General features: G+C 37.9%; 1 protein-coding gene across 1 annotated transcript in view; it reads right to left on the bottom strand.

Annotated features, from left to right (window-relative positions):
- The window catches only part of CAMKMT (calmodulin-lysine N-methyltransferase), a 384,338-nt gene that overhangs the window by 35,784 nt on the left and 335,044 nt on the right, over positions 1–13,510 (bottom strand). The window contains exon 7 of the mRNA XM_090280235.1: positions 10,733–10,799. Coding sequence (XP_090136361.1) covers positions 10,733–10,799 — 67 coding nt within the window. The remainder of the gene's footprint in view (positions 1–10,732; positions 10,800–13,510) is intronic.

Raw genomic sequence — 13,510 nt, 5'->3', positions numbered from 1 at the left:
TCAAGGTAGGAGGGAATGGAATAGACGGAGAGAGGTTGGGAGGAACTGTATGCACAACTAATGGATATAATCTAAAAGGGGGGGACAACTGGAGGGAGGGGGGCCACCGGGTGGAGGAGAGCAGAGGGAAGGGAAATTGGCACAAATGTAATATTTTAATCAATAAAACACATTAAATCTGAAAAAAATAAAAGAAGATCTATAAAATTGGTTAACTACAGACAATTGAGTGTTGACTGTTGAGTTGGGTCCTGTTCATTCTTTGTAAATACATGATCTATAAAGTAAACTAAAGAATACAGTAAATAGAATTGGCTTGAATGAATAGAAAATCTGAACAACCTTAAAGTAATGAAACACTACAGAAACTCTCCGAGAAAACTCGAGTTCAGGGTTCTCAGCAACATCAGCAACACCTGGAAACCAATTGGAAGTGCAGCCTTGGGCCCCACCTCAGTCTCTCAGGGGAATCCAGCCTGATAGTCTGTGTCATAACAAGCTCTACAAATGATTCCAACACTAAAGTTTGACACCTGTGGCTCCAGCTTATCACCTCTGTGTTTCTGGCCTGGCTTTAAAGCTGATTCCACCCTCTGGCTCTGTGTTTTTATTTGAAGTTAGCTGAAATAAACTTATTTCAGAGTCCAAAAAGAGGACGGATTTGCCTGACATTTGGACCCCCTATATTGGTGACAGTATATTATATACTGTTTTGGAAATTGAAAAGGGTGTTGAGATCTTGGAAGGAAGGTATTAGTTATTTTACTAATTTATACTTTCCATTTCAAATATCTCTGATTCTATGATTATGACAGCTGATTAACTTATAAGGTAGCAAAACAAAGTGACAATAAAAATTTACAATTAGTTCTCATTTCATATCAAATTACAACTATGTGCCATTTGACATGAAATCACAAAATTATTGCTTTTTTGTATTTTCACTTAATTTTCTTCTTTTTCCTTTATTTTTCAAACTTACGAAATTTCCACACAGTGCATTTTAATATAAGACTTTCACACCAATTTCAAATTATAACTTCCAAAAAAATGGAGTAAAAATTGTTCTGAGCTGGCATTATGTTAACACCATAGAGTGACCCATATTAGGTGGCACAAAAGATAAAAAAGCCTCCAAATTCTTTTAAGAAGCCAGTACATCAGTGATATTAAAACCTAATAAAGATTACACAAGAAGATTATGAACCAATTTTATTGATGAATATCAGTGCAAAAAGTTCAGATAGCATCATACATTGCTGGTGGGAATGTAAAATGGACCAGCTACCGTAGGAAACAGTCTGTTCTTCAAAAGGATAAACACAGTTACCATATGACTATATACACCCAAAAGAAATGAAACTTGTCACAAAAACTTTTTCACAAATATTCACAGCAGCATTATTCATAAGAGCCAAGAAATGAAAACAACCCAGATATCCATGAACGGATGAATGGATAAGTAAAATGTGGTATATCCATGCAAAGGAATATTATTCAATCATAAAAATTAATGACATCCTCACACATTCTAAAACATGGATGGCCCTCAAAACACTATATTAAGTGAAAGAGGCCAGACTTGAAAGGCCACATATTGTATGATTCCATTCATGTGAAATGTTCAGAAAAAGAAAATCCACAGAGCCAGAAAGTAGATTAGGGGCTGTCCAGCACTGGGAAGAAAGGGTGGACAGAATGGGGAGTGTCTGCTCATGGTATGGGGTTTCTTTTAGGGGTGATGAAAATATTCTAAAATTGACTGTCATGGTTGTACAACTCTGTGAATATACTAAAAGGCATTGAATTGTTTACTTTAAGTGGGTGAATTGTATGGTATGTAAATTATAGCTCAACAGAGTTGTTATTTTAAAAATCCCAGATAACATATTATTAGAATGTGGCAGCATGTTAAAAGAAGAATTAAGATACCATGACCAAGTGACTAGATATGCAGAGATGTTTTAATATTAGGACGCCTGTTAATATGAACTGTCACAGTTGAAGGTGAAATAAAAAATCTTTTTTTTTATCATCTCCATACATACTGAAAAGATATTTGCTAAAGTTCCATATTTATTTATGATAATTTTTTAAAAATAGGAATCAACAAGCCCTGGCTGGGTGGCTCAGTTGGTTAGAGCATTGTTACATACACCAAAAGGTTGTGGGTTCAATTCCTGATCAAGGCACCTTCCTAGGTTGCTGGTTTGATACCAGGTCAAAGTGCATGTGGGAAGAAACTGATATGATGTTTCTCTCTCTCTCTCTCTCCCTCTCTCCCTCTGTCTCAAATCAATAAAAACATACCCTCGGATGACAATAAGAAAAGTCCTTAACAGATAAGAAAATATTTTCTTTGATAAAAAAACTAATGCATACTTAGTGCTGAAACATTAGAAGATAACCAAAAGTGTCAGACTCAAAGATGCTTGTTATTTAATATCATTCTGGAAATTCTTAGCCAATAAAATTATACAAGAGAAAGAAAAGAAAGGTATAAGAACCAGATAGAAATCAAAATTGTCATCACTTATAAATGATGTAATTGTTTATTTAAAATATTCAAGAGAATAAATTGACAATTAAAATAATAGCTCATTGAGGTGACTAAATATGTGCTACACAAAACTCTATAGCTTTCTTTATATAGATGCCAATAACAACCAGTTAGAAAATATAATGGAAGATAGTTTCCAAAAATAAGCTTAACAAAAGAAATAAAGAAAGATTTTAAATGCTAGTGAAACACCTTAAAAAACAGTTAAATGCCCTGTTCGTGGGTAGGAAGTCTGAAAGTCATAAAGATGTCAAGTCTTAGAAAATTATATATTTCAATGATAATGCCAATTTAATAAAAATACTAACATATTTTATAATAGTCTAGGAAGAAGGAATAACATCAATGGTCTAGTCTTTAACAGATACAAAATTACATTACAAAGATTAGTAATTTCCATAATTTGGTATGAATAGACAAAGTCCACTTCTAAAATCTGCTTTGTATATATATTTTCAGATGTACAATTTATGTACAGATGTGTTTTACTGCAGGACTATTAGTAATAGCAAAATAAGTAAAACAAATCATGTTCATTATTAAAGTAAAATATCATTTTTTAGCAATATATTATGATGCAATCATACTCTAAAATTTTTTTTTCAAGATTGCCTCTTGTCCATTTAAAAGTGACAAGATATTTTGAAAATGAAGACATTTTTATTTGATATGTAACTTCTGTGATATAACTGTAATTTCTGTGATATAACTATCTATCTATGAAGGAGGGATTTTTTTCCCTTAAAACTAGAGACATTTTCACAGAGGAATCAGTAGTAGTCTGACCTGCACACCTTGCTATCAAAATAGACTTAGCTGATTTTTGGTAGCAAGATTTTGACCTTAGTAAAGAGTAGGGATCAGCATACCCAAACAGTAAATACAATGTTTTTCTAGAAGAAAAGGCCTTAATTTTACACTTGCTGCAGTTTAGAGGTCCCCTAAAAATACAGTGTCCCATATTTTAAAGTCTGGCTCATTTTTTAATAGGAAAAAAGAAGTCAATCAAAATATCTGAAACTGAATAACATTCCTGTGAGAATTGGTTTCTTCGGTGCGAAAAAAGCTGGGGCATGAGTTCTTCTATAAACTTGTAAAACAAATTTAAAAAATAGTGTGTTAGCAATAGAAAGTACACATAGTAATTTCATTTTTCCATATCCAGGACAGCAACAGAAGGAAACAGAACTCGGGCATCTCTAGAATTCTCAGCAGTTCTCAAGATTATGTTACCGTAATTCTAGCAAACTCACTAATAGGCATGTTTTATCAACATTTCTTAAAGAGAGCCCTCAGCTTCCTTATCTCAGTTACCTTCTACTAACCTTCCTCTTCAACCTGACAAAGGACAGATAAATGCCGACTTACAATGTCAGTGTGTCTATACAGACTGCTGTGCCTGACTGAGAAAACCCTGTCCTGAAATGAAAGTCAGCTATCTAATATATAAACTGATGTCTGACTCTCTAGATCTTGACTTCCCTCTACTAAAATTTATTTGGTTCCATAAGTCTTACGGATTCCTATCTTTTAAAATGTGCTCCAAATACAAATCTTAAAAACCTTTCATGTAACACGGATAAAATATACTAATTACTTCAGAGAATACAAAAATATATTAAGCAGAATCCTTGCCTTCAAAAAACTTACCTATCTCCCTTATTAGAATGTGAACTCTAAGGAGACATGGACTTTTGACCTCTGGTCAAGATGGCCGTATAGATAAACATGGCTCACTTCCTTGCATAACCACATCAAAATTACAACTAAAATACAGAATAACCATCACATCATTCAGAACTGTCAGAAAGAGAGTTGAAAGGAAGTCTGTCAACTATGGAATTAAAGAAACCACATCCATCCAGACTGGTAGGAGGGGCGCAGATGCAGAAAGGGCTGGTCCCACTTCCACGTGTGATGGATAAAAATTTGGGAGAGATATCTTGGGAGCAAAGAGTCTCAGCCCCACACCAGGACCCCAGCCCAGGGTTCCAGTGCCAGGAAGTTAAGTCCTTATAACTTCTGGCTGCAAAAACCAGAGGAAAATGAGTCAGTGGGAGACACTTCTGTATTCCCAAGCAGTTTCTCCTAAAGAACCCACCCACACATGGACTTACTCAGACTCACTCCCTCTGAGCCCCAGCACCAAAGTAGCAGCTTGAAAGGCACCAGTGGCATACAGGGAGGAACTGAAATGTCTGGCATCTGGGGGACAACTTTCTCCCAGACAGAAGGCGAGCAGAGGCCACTGTCCCTTTTATGGACACTCCCCCAACAGAGCCACAAAGCTGGCAGGTAGGTGCCATATCTGAAACTCCACCTATCTGGCTAACACTATTTGCCCTGCCCTACAGATCCCCAGAGACTTCACTCTACCCAAATTATATGCCCACCCAAGATATAAATGGCTGGTCTTGGCCCATGCTTCACAGGTTCCTAAATCTTATCAAACAAGCAACAGCCAGCCTCAGTAAACCCTCAGTCCCCAGCCCCCATACTTTTTGCTAAGTGGCCCCAGACCTGGCACTAGCAGCAGCCAGACTAGATTCACAGTTTGGCTTTGCCTGGGACTGTCTGAGCCCAGCACAAGCAGCAGCCATCTCAGATTGCTTTATAGCTCAGGAAGGGTGACCCCAGGCAGAACATAGGTGGGGGCTGATCTTGGCCTGCATCACCCAGGAAACCCCAGAGCCTGTGTACCCAGTGGGCAGCTACAGACCACATTGGAGCACCACCACCCTGCCCCAGCAGAGTCAATCCTCCACGGATGGTGGAGGGTGGTGGTCAGTAGTCACAGCCAGTCCTTGTAACTGACTGCTCTGGGTAAATCCCTCTCACTGACCTGCCAACAGCAATCAAGTTTCAATTACAAGAGAAGGGTGTGCTTAACCCACATGAAGGGTGCACCTTGAATAACCAGCTTGGGTGATAGAGGAGGCTGTGCCACTGGACGCTACAGGACACCTCCTACATTAGGCCATGCTACCAAGACAGGGAGTCATAGCAGCTCTACCTAATACATACAAACAAACACAGAGAGGCTGCCATAATGAGGAGGCAAAGAAACAGGGCCCAAATGAAAGAACAGATCAACACTCCAGAAAAAGAACTAAATAAAATGGAGATAAGCAATCTATCAGATGCAGAGTTCAAAACACTGGTTATAAGGATGCTCAAGGAACTTAGTGAGAACCTCAACAGCATAAAAAAGATCCAGTCAGAAACAAAGTTTACACTAACTGAAATAAAGAACAATTTATAGGGAAACACCAGCAGAGTGGATGAAACTGAAAATCAAATCAATGATTTGGGACATAAGGAAGGAAAAAAAAAAAAAAGCAATCAGAACAAGAAGAAAAAGAACCCCAAAACACGAGGATAGTGTAAACCTGTGGGACAACTTCAAGCAATCCAACATTTGCATCATATGGGTGCCAGGAGGAGAAGAGAAAGAGCAAGAAATTGGAAATCTATTTGAAAAAATAATGAAAGAAAACTCCTTAATTGGGTGAAGGGAATAGACATGCAAGTCCAGGAAGCACAGAGAGTCCCAAACAATATGGATGCAAAAGGTCCACTCCAAGACACATCATGATTAAAATGCCAAAGATTAAAGGTAAAATGAGAATCTCAAAAACAGCAAGAGAACAGCAGTTAGTTACCTACAGGGGTGTTCCCATAAGACTGTCAGGTGATTTCTCAAAAGAAACTTTGCAGGCTAGAAGAGATTGGCAAAACATATTAAAAGTCATGAAAGGCAGGGACCAACAGCCAAGGTTGCTCAGCAAAGATATCATTTACAATCAAAGGGCAGATAAAGAGCTTCCCAGACAACAAAAAACTAAAGGAGTTTATCATCACTAAACCATTATTATATGAAATGTTAAAGGGACTTATTTAAGAAGAAGAAGATCAAAACTATGAATAACAAAATGGCAATAAATACATATCTATCAACAAGTTTGAGTATAAAAAACAAACTAAGGAAACAGGAAGAACAGAGACAGAATTATGGATAAAGAGAGGGTTTTGATGGTTATCAGATGGGAGGGGGATGTGAAGGAATTAATGAAGAGGTGAGGGGATTAAGAAGTACAAATAGGTAGTTACAGAATAGCCACGGTGATGTAAAGTACAGTATAGGAAATAGAGTAGCCAAAGAACCTATAAACATGACCCATGGACATGAACAATGGTGTGAGGGTTGCCTGAGGGAATGGGGGGTGCCGGGTGGAGGAGGGCAAAAGGGGAAAAATTGGGACAACTGTAATAGCATAATCAATAAAATATAATTTAGGAAACAAAAAGAAAGCAGACATGGGCTTTCTCATTCTTGTTCATCACTGTCTGCAGCACTTAGAATAGTACTTGGCAGACAGAGGGGATCAAAATATTTGTCAAGAAATGAATGCACCAATGAACATGAATACAAAGAAAGCATGCTTCAAAAAATAAGAGAATATACTATGTTTTCCTGTGGGACTATTCTAAGGCAATGGAAGTTAAAATAAGGAAAAGAGGAGGGCAAGCTTAAATAGTTTGAGAAATGGCACTTACGTCATCCTAGAAGGAAGGACTTAAATGGATGAGGAGGAGGGGTTAAGACTGGCAAAGACCAGAGATGGGAAGAACCAAATGTGTTAGGAGGCAAATGAAGAGTCTTGGTGACAAAGGAGAAAGCGTATGTTGGGGAGCAGTGGAAGCCAGACTGAAAGAAGAGAATGAGGAAGGTGAGAAGACTGCAGAGATCACCAGTTGGGTCCTACTGGTGCGGGGTTTACATTTTAAAAATCATTTTTCACACTCCCAATTTAATCTCTCAAGAACAATGAGCCTCAGAGAAGATACAAATCTCAAAAAGAAGTAGGGCAATGGAGCCAATAGTCAATCCTGGGGGCCTGCATAAAGGTGTAATTTCATTTATAAAAAAGGTCTTAAAGTTATAATAAGTTCCATAGCTTACTAAGATTAATGGTTTATCAAAGAATAATAAACGTCACAGGCCTAAATTCACTAGCAATTTTCCACACAAAGATAACCTTTTTTCTTAAATAGAAATTCACTTTTAATATCACAGCAGGGTACATTTAATAGATTTAAGAAATTTTTGTAACTGTTAATATTAACCAGAGAATGACGCCATTCACTAATTCTGGAACACCTAGAAATATGTAGACGTCAAAGCTCTGAATGGTTCTTTATTAGACAATCACAGTTTTCAAGACAGCTTCAGATAAACCTAACAATTGAGATGCTGTAAATATCTTTGCTCTTTCACCAATCTCTAGCTATATTTAGCAGCACAATTTCTTTTGTTCAAGAATTGTTCTTGATCATTCCACATTTATGTTCTCAAGGCAGAATACCTTGGACATAGTTAAACGAATGGAGAGCTGCATAACAAAGGAATAGCACAGCAAATGATTATATTAAGATCTCTGAGATGTAATGGCTACATGCTTCATATAAGAACATCCTAGATCTTTCCTGGCCAGGGCTAAAGCCTCCGGGCTTTTGCAAACATGTCTTTCATATTTAGCAATGGTCAACTGGGATTAAAATGGAACAGAAGGAGTAAGAAAGTTTATAAGGGAAGAGCATTATTCTAGGCAAGGTTGGTGGTGTTTACGAGAGCAGGGGTGAATTTCCTGCGAAGCTAATGAAGTTTAAGTGCCGGGACTTCTCACTTGCACAGGCCCTTCCAAGGCCCATGAGGAGCCCTCGTAATGAGTTCACATGGTATTATGCTCCTGTAAAACTTGCCAAAGTAAGGGTATAATCAAATTCATCCCCCTAAAGGGAGCCCCCAAAATAAGTTTCAGGCCCCACACAACCTGGGTCTGCCCTGTCTGAGAGGTAGGCAGAGGCTGATTGTAGGAGGAACGCTGTTTGTTACTGAGCATTGTCAGAGCAGTGAGAACGGGAGCTCGGGGTGCCTGTCAAATGTCTGGGCGGTTTCTCATTCCTTTTTAAAAACACAATTTCCTAGGCTCACAGTTCTCATATCATGATTTACCTTTCTGCTTTTAGATCTTCTTTGCAAATGAAGTCACAAGAGACATTTAGCTGTTATAAACTTCATGTCAAGCTTTGAAGTGCTTTTTAATAGCAGAAATATTTGGCTCACATGTGGGCTTTGTAGCTATGGTAAATACCTCTTAGTTATCTGTCGCTACTGTTATTCCACACCTCCAATTTGGAGAAGAAATTCTGCATATGCATTGAGGCACTAAAAAAGAATATCGAGCCATATCTCAGCTCTTTTGTGAGTGGTTTACTTTTCTTTCTTCTCGCATGGAACTAATGCTTTTATCATATTGTACTGGTTATGGGTGGAAAAGCAGTGGAGAGAAGGGAAATACTGATTATTACATCCTTGGTTGGCAGTTTCCTCTTAGCTTCTTGAAAGTCAAGTGGTCAAGTAGTTTCTTAATATGAGATCAAGGCATTTCAAAGACTGGCTCATCCACCTGTTTTCTGACAAAGTGCTTTAGTAGACTTTGGACAAAATGCTTGTGGTGGTTAAAAAGGAAGAAACTGACCAGAGATAATATGAAATAAAGATTAAAAAACCATCTGAGAGGTTCCTCTATGACTATTGACATGTAGACTATATGTCTAGGTACATATCAGAACAATATATTTAGAAATAGCATTCTTGAGAAGAGATAATAGAAACAAAGGCCATGTATTAAGCATTTAGGATATGTCCTGTGTTGAACAATGCCATTTTGCTTCTTTATGTAAGTTATTTTATGAAGAGATGATAGAAAATGCTATTATACGCCATAAGTTAAACACTTGACATTTTTATTCCTCAAAATGCAACATTTAAGAAGTCTAGATATGTTTATTAGTTAGTGATTATTAACACCCAGTAAACAACATTATGTCTTGTAAAAACACAATCTCTCTTCACAGCATGATGCTGAAATCTATGATTCCCTGATTCCATATGCCAAAATACACTCAAATGGTCACAAATGACCTTAAGCATTAAATAAATGTAAATGAGGACAGCATAGCAAATGTGCTTTTGATTGATGAGTAAATACCAGGTTGAAAAATCACTGTGGAGTGAAGGCTGTACTAAGAATGAAGAGCAGGGAACAGACGGCTCTCCCGCCGGACCTGCCAGAGGTTTGCTGGGAAACAGAGGTGGTCTATTCATTTACATGAGAAACTCGGAGCACACTGCCCCCTGTGCCATCAGCCAACATTCTAATACAGAATTTAAAAATACACATGTGGACACTTCATGACATTCACCAACCAATCTAACAGAAAAACAATTATCGCTATTCCATAGCCTCATCCCAATATGTTGACCACATTAGTTTTTAAGCCTTATTGCTCTTCATCTGCACCCTACCCCCAAACCAAGCAGTTGGAGTGGGAAAACACCCTCAACCATAATAAATAAATTAAATAATTAAAAATTAGATTGTCCTAATAATGTCTGGGGCTAAACATATGATAGAAAAATGCACAAACACAGATATTTCATGTGAGGATAACTAAATGCTTACTCATTCCTCTAGGTCTGTACCAACATGGCAAAAATGAGACGTAGCACCTCACAGACGAGGGTAAGTATTTCACCTAGTCTGGAAAAGAATGAACAACATCTCAAAGGAAATGATACCTAAGCTATTTTTAAATTACAGAACCAAACAGGGTTTCTCAATTCTGGCACTATTGACATTTGGGACCAGATACTTTGTTGCGGGGGCTGTCCTGCGCACTGTAGTATGTTTATCAGTATCTCTGGCCTCTACCTACTGAATGCCATTAGCAGCCCCATCCCCCTAGTCAGGACAATCAAAAATGCCCCCATGTTGAGAACCAGTGGAATATAGCCATTCATAGACGGTCCCAGGCTGGGTTTCTCCCAACCTCATACTGTACACTCTCAACCCTAAATAATTCTTACTCAGTGTATAATATACTAATCTTCAGTTTTTCTCATCTGTTAATTGAAGGTAATGAGAATGCTTGCCTCCCTTATTATGGGTTCTTGTAACATTAAATAAGATACTTTTAAAGTGCTTAGAACAGTGCCTGACACACAGTAAGGGCTCACTAAATGTTAGCTATTATTATTTTTAATCATCACCCACCATATGGAGAAAAGCTGTTTCCACCATGTTTTGATGCAGAAAGAAATCTTACCAGCTTGATATTTTCTGAGTCTTAAACACACCAGCCGTCTGATTCCTTTCGATGATGTCTCTCACATCTGTTGGACACAGTTAAGAAAGCTTCCGCAGTGACTGTCAAACTGACTAAAAAAATAAACAAATAAAAGCCCACAAACACAACGATCCTGTCGCACACGGTGTCTTCACAGTGAAAAGGGAAGAGCTATAGGATGTAACACAGGCAGAGAAGCTTCTAGCCCTGGCATTACCACCAAATGTTGAACTACTTGCCACGGGCAAGCTCTTTTAATTCCCTGGGCTGCGGTTTTGTGGCCTGGGAAACACACATTCAGATGGCATCTGGGCAAGACCCAGGGTTGTGGGCATTGGAGGGGGGAGAGGACTATCCCTTAGCTGCCAGGCCCACTTGCATGAAAGGCAAAGGTCTTTCAGTCAATGGGGAGGGCAATGGCGGTCTCATGAGACTCTCTCAGTTGAAGCTTTGTCGGTTTCCTAAACGCTGTTAGGGAGGGTGGGGGCGCACAGCAGGGAAAGACTGGGGAGAGAGGAAGATGAGGAAGATGGAGAAAAGCTGGGAGAATCTTCCCAAGGAAATGAACTTCTGAAGCTGAAAGTCAGTCCAGTGGAAGGGCTGGGGAAGAACTGTCCTTACAGACTAATGCTTTGACCTTCAGCCATCTGCTGGTGTGTAAGGGACTTTTACAAAAAGAGTCATGCTTATTGAAAAGACGTTTTGAGGAGTTAGTCCATTATACCACACAACACCATCTATATGAGGGCCCATGGGAAAAATCATGTTGGGTTTCAGCATGGGAAAAACCAGACTTCAGATTCACTGGTTGTGCTTCGACTTCTGGACACTGTAAGTCTTACAACTGTTCCTCTTTCTTTTTTTGCTCTAGCCCCTGTGCCATTCAGGGCCCAATGTATGGCCTAAGTCTGACAACCGTAAGAGCTCCTATTGCATATATTTTCTATATTGATCTCCATTCCTGACTTCATCATATTTTACATTTTCTTTGCTTTCTAATTTCCAATTGCCCTCCCTTTATCATTTATTTTATAGGGTATATTCTATGTGTCACTGTAAGAAACCTCAAAATCTTTCTTTTGGAATAGGGCAGGTTTAAATAAACGAGAAATAAAATAATTCCAGTGAAGGCCGCAAGCTGAACTAAATTGGGCCCATGGGGAGGACACCAAGCAGACAAGCGATGTTCCCCTATTGCTCAGAAAAACAGATTTCCTAAATGCTTGAAACAAGCATTGGCCAAGATCTCCCTGCAAGAACAGAGCCACAGGACTTTTTAACCCAAATCTCTGCTTGAAACACCAGGCACACCCATTTCTTCTCTGAGTGAATAAGCAGGTACTGTGATAGCTTTCTTCCCCCAGGAGTGGGTAGGAAAAATCAATTAGGTCTCCTAATGAAGGGCTTTGTTGAGGTTTACAAAAGTGCTATAATGCAGACTTTTTTTTTTTTCTGGATGAACTTTCCTGTATGCAAATTAAATACCGTTAAATTACATTCATTAAAAAAATAAAAGAGACTAATTTGCCTACTTGTTTTGATTAACTAAAATGACACATCAGCCTACAGTTCTATTTCAGGAAGAAAGTATTTCAGGAAAGTCTTCTACATGAAATGTCTTGTAGAAAGGACAGCTGACATCTTTATTCTGAGAAGAACAAAATTAGCAGAGTCAACTGACAGCTGGTTTTGATTAAGCTCCCCCACACTCTGGCCACACCTTACTCAGTGTTTCCATGACATCCAACAGCAAGCCATAATGTGACAGGTACTCCTGTAGTGGCGTATGAGTACATGACTAATCTATCAAGCAAAACATATTATTTTGTGAGTGGAGGTAATACTTTTTATAAAATAGTCTTAGAAAAGTTAAATTATATAACTCAGGAAACCTATTAATTTTTAGTAAATATCTTAACACTATATATTTTTATACAATTTATAAACCTGTGACTCCAGGTGGTCAGGCTGAAGCAAGCATATGTATTTATATTCAAGCAACAATTTTTTAAATAAAAAAAAGTTCACAGCAGTATTTAGGCTGCTTTATTTTTAGAACTGGAAAGAAAATATATTTTGTGGTTTAGGAGGTGTTTTTTACATTAAAACAAGTACAAAAAGAAAAAATGTCAATGGTGTATTAAAATGTTACCTTCAGAGATATATTCTGACATGCTGCTTCCCGCCCTTTAGGTCAGATTTGGGAGCAGTTCCTCTAGTTGGCAGTGTGTCCAATAATAGATTTTATTTTTCTTCTGTGTCATCTCAGGGTAATAAAGGAAATTCAATCAAATTGAGTCAATACATCAGGAGAGTTTTGAACAGGATGGACCAAATTGTATTCTCTGAACTGCACCAACCTTCTGGAAGACTTCAGTAGGAGGTGCTGGGTGCAAAGAAAGCTGTAGTGATTTCTGATTAAATGGATACAGAGCAATCACTTCCAATCTCCTTGTCTGGGCAACTGAACTTCCAGGGCTATATGATACATGCTTGTGGCTAAAAGGAAACCAGGACTCTAGCTCCAGATTTTCTTTTCAAATAAAGCATAAGTTAGGAGTGGGACTCCATTTTAATTTTGTTTCATTTTATTTTTATTCTTAAAATATATATTTTTGCATAATAAGTTATTTAAATAAATTATGTTATAAATTATATATATATATAATATTGTTTAAAATATTAACCTTCTTCTGCAATTAGTAATTGTAATATTTATCAGTAGGCACATATACATTTTGAGAATTGGCATTATTC

This window comes from Furipterus horrens, unplaced genomic scaffold (genome assembly GCF_987537825.1).
Source record: "Furipterus horrens unplaced genomic scaffold, mFurHor1.1.pri manual_scaffold_6, whole genome shotgun sequence".
NCBI classification, from domain to species: Eukaryota; Metazoa; Chordata; class Mammalia; order Chiroptera; family Furipteridae; genus Furipterus; species Furipterus horrens.
Note: the sequence above shows the minus strand (reverse complement) of the source record. Positions and strands in the feature narration are given on the sequence as shown.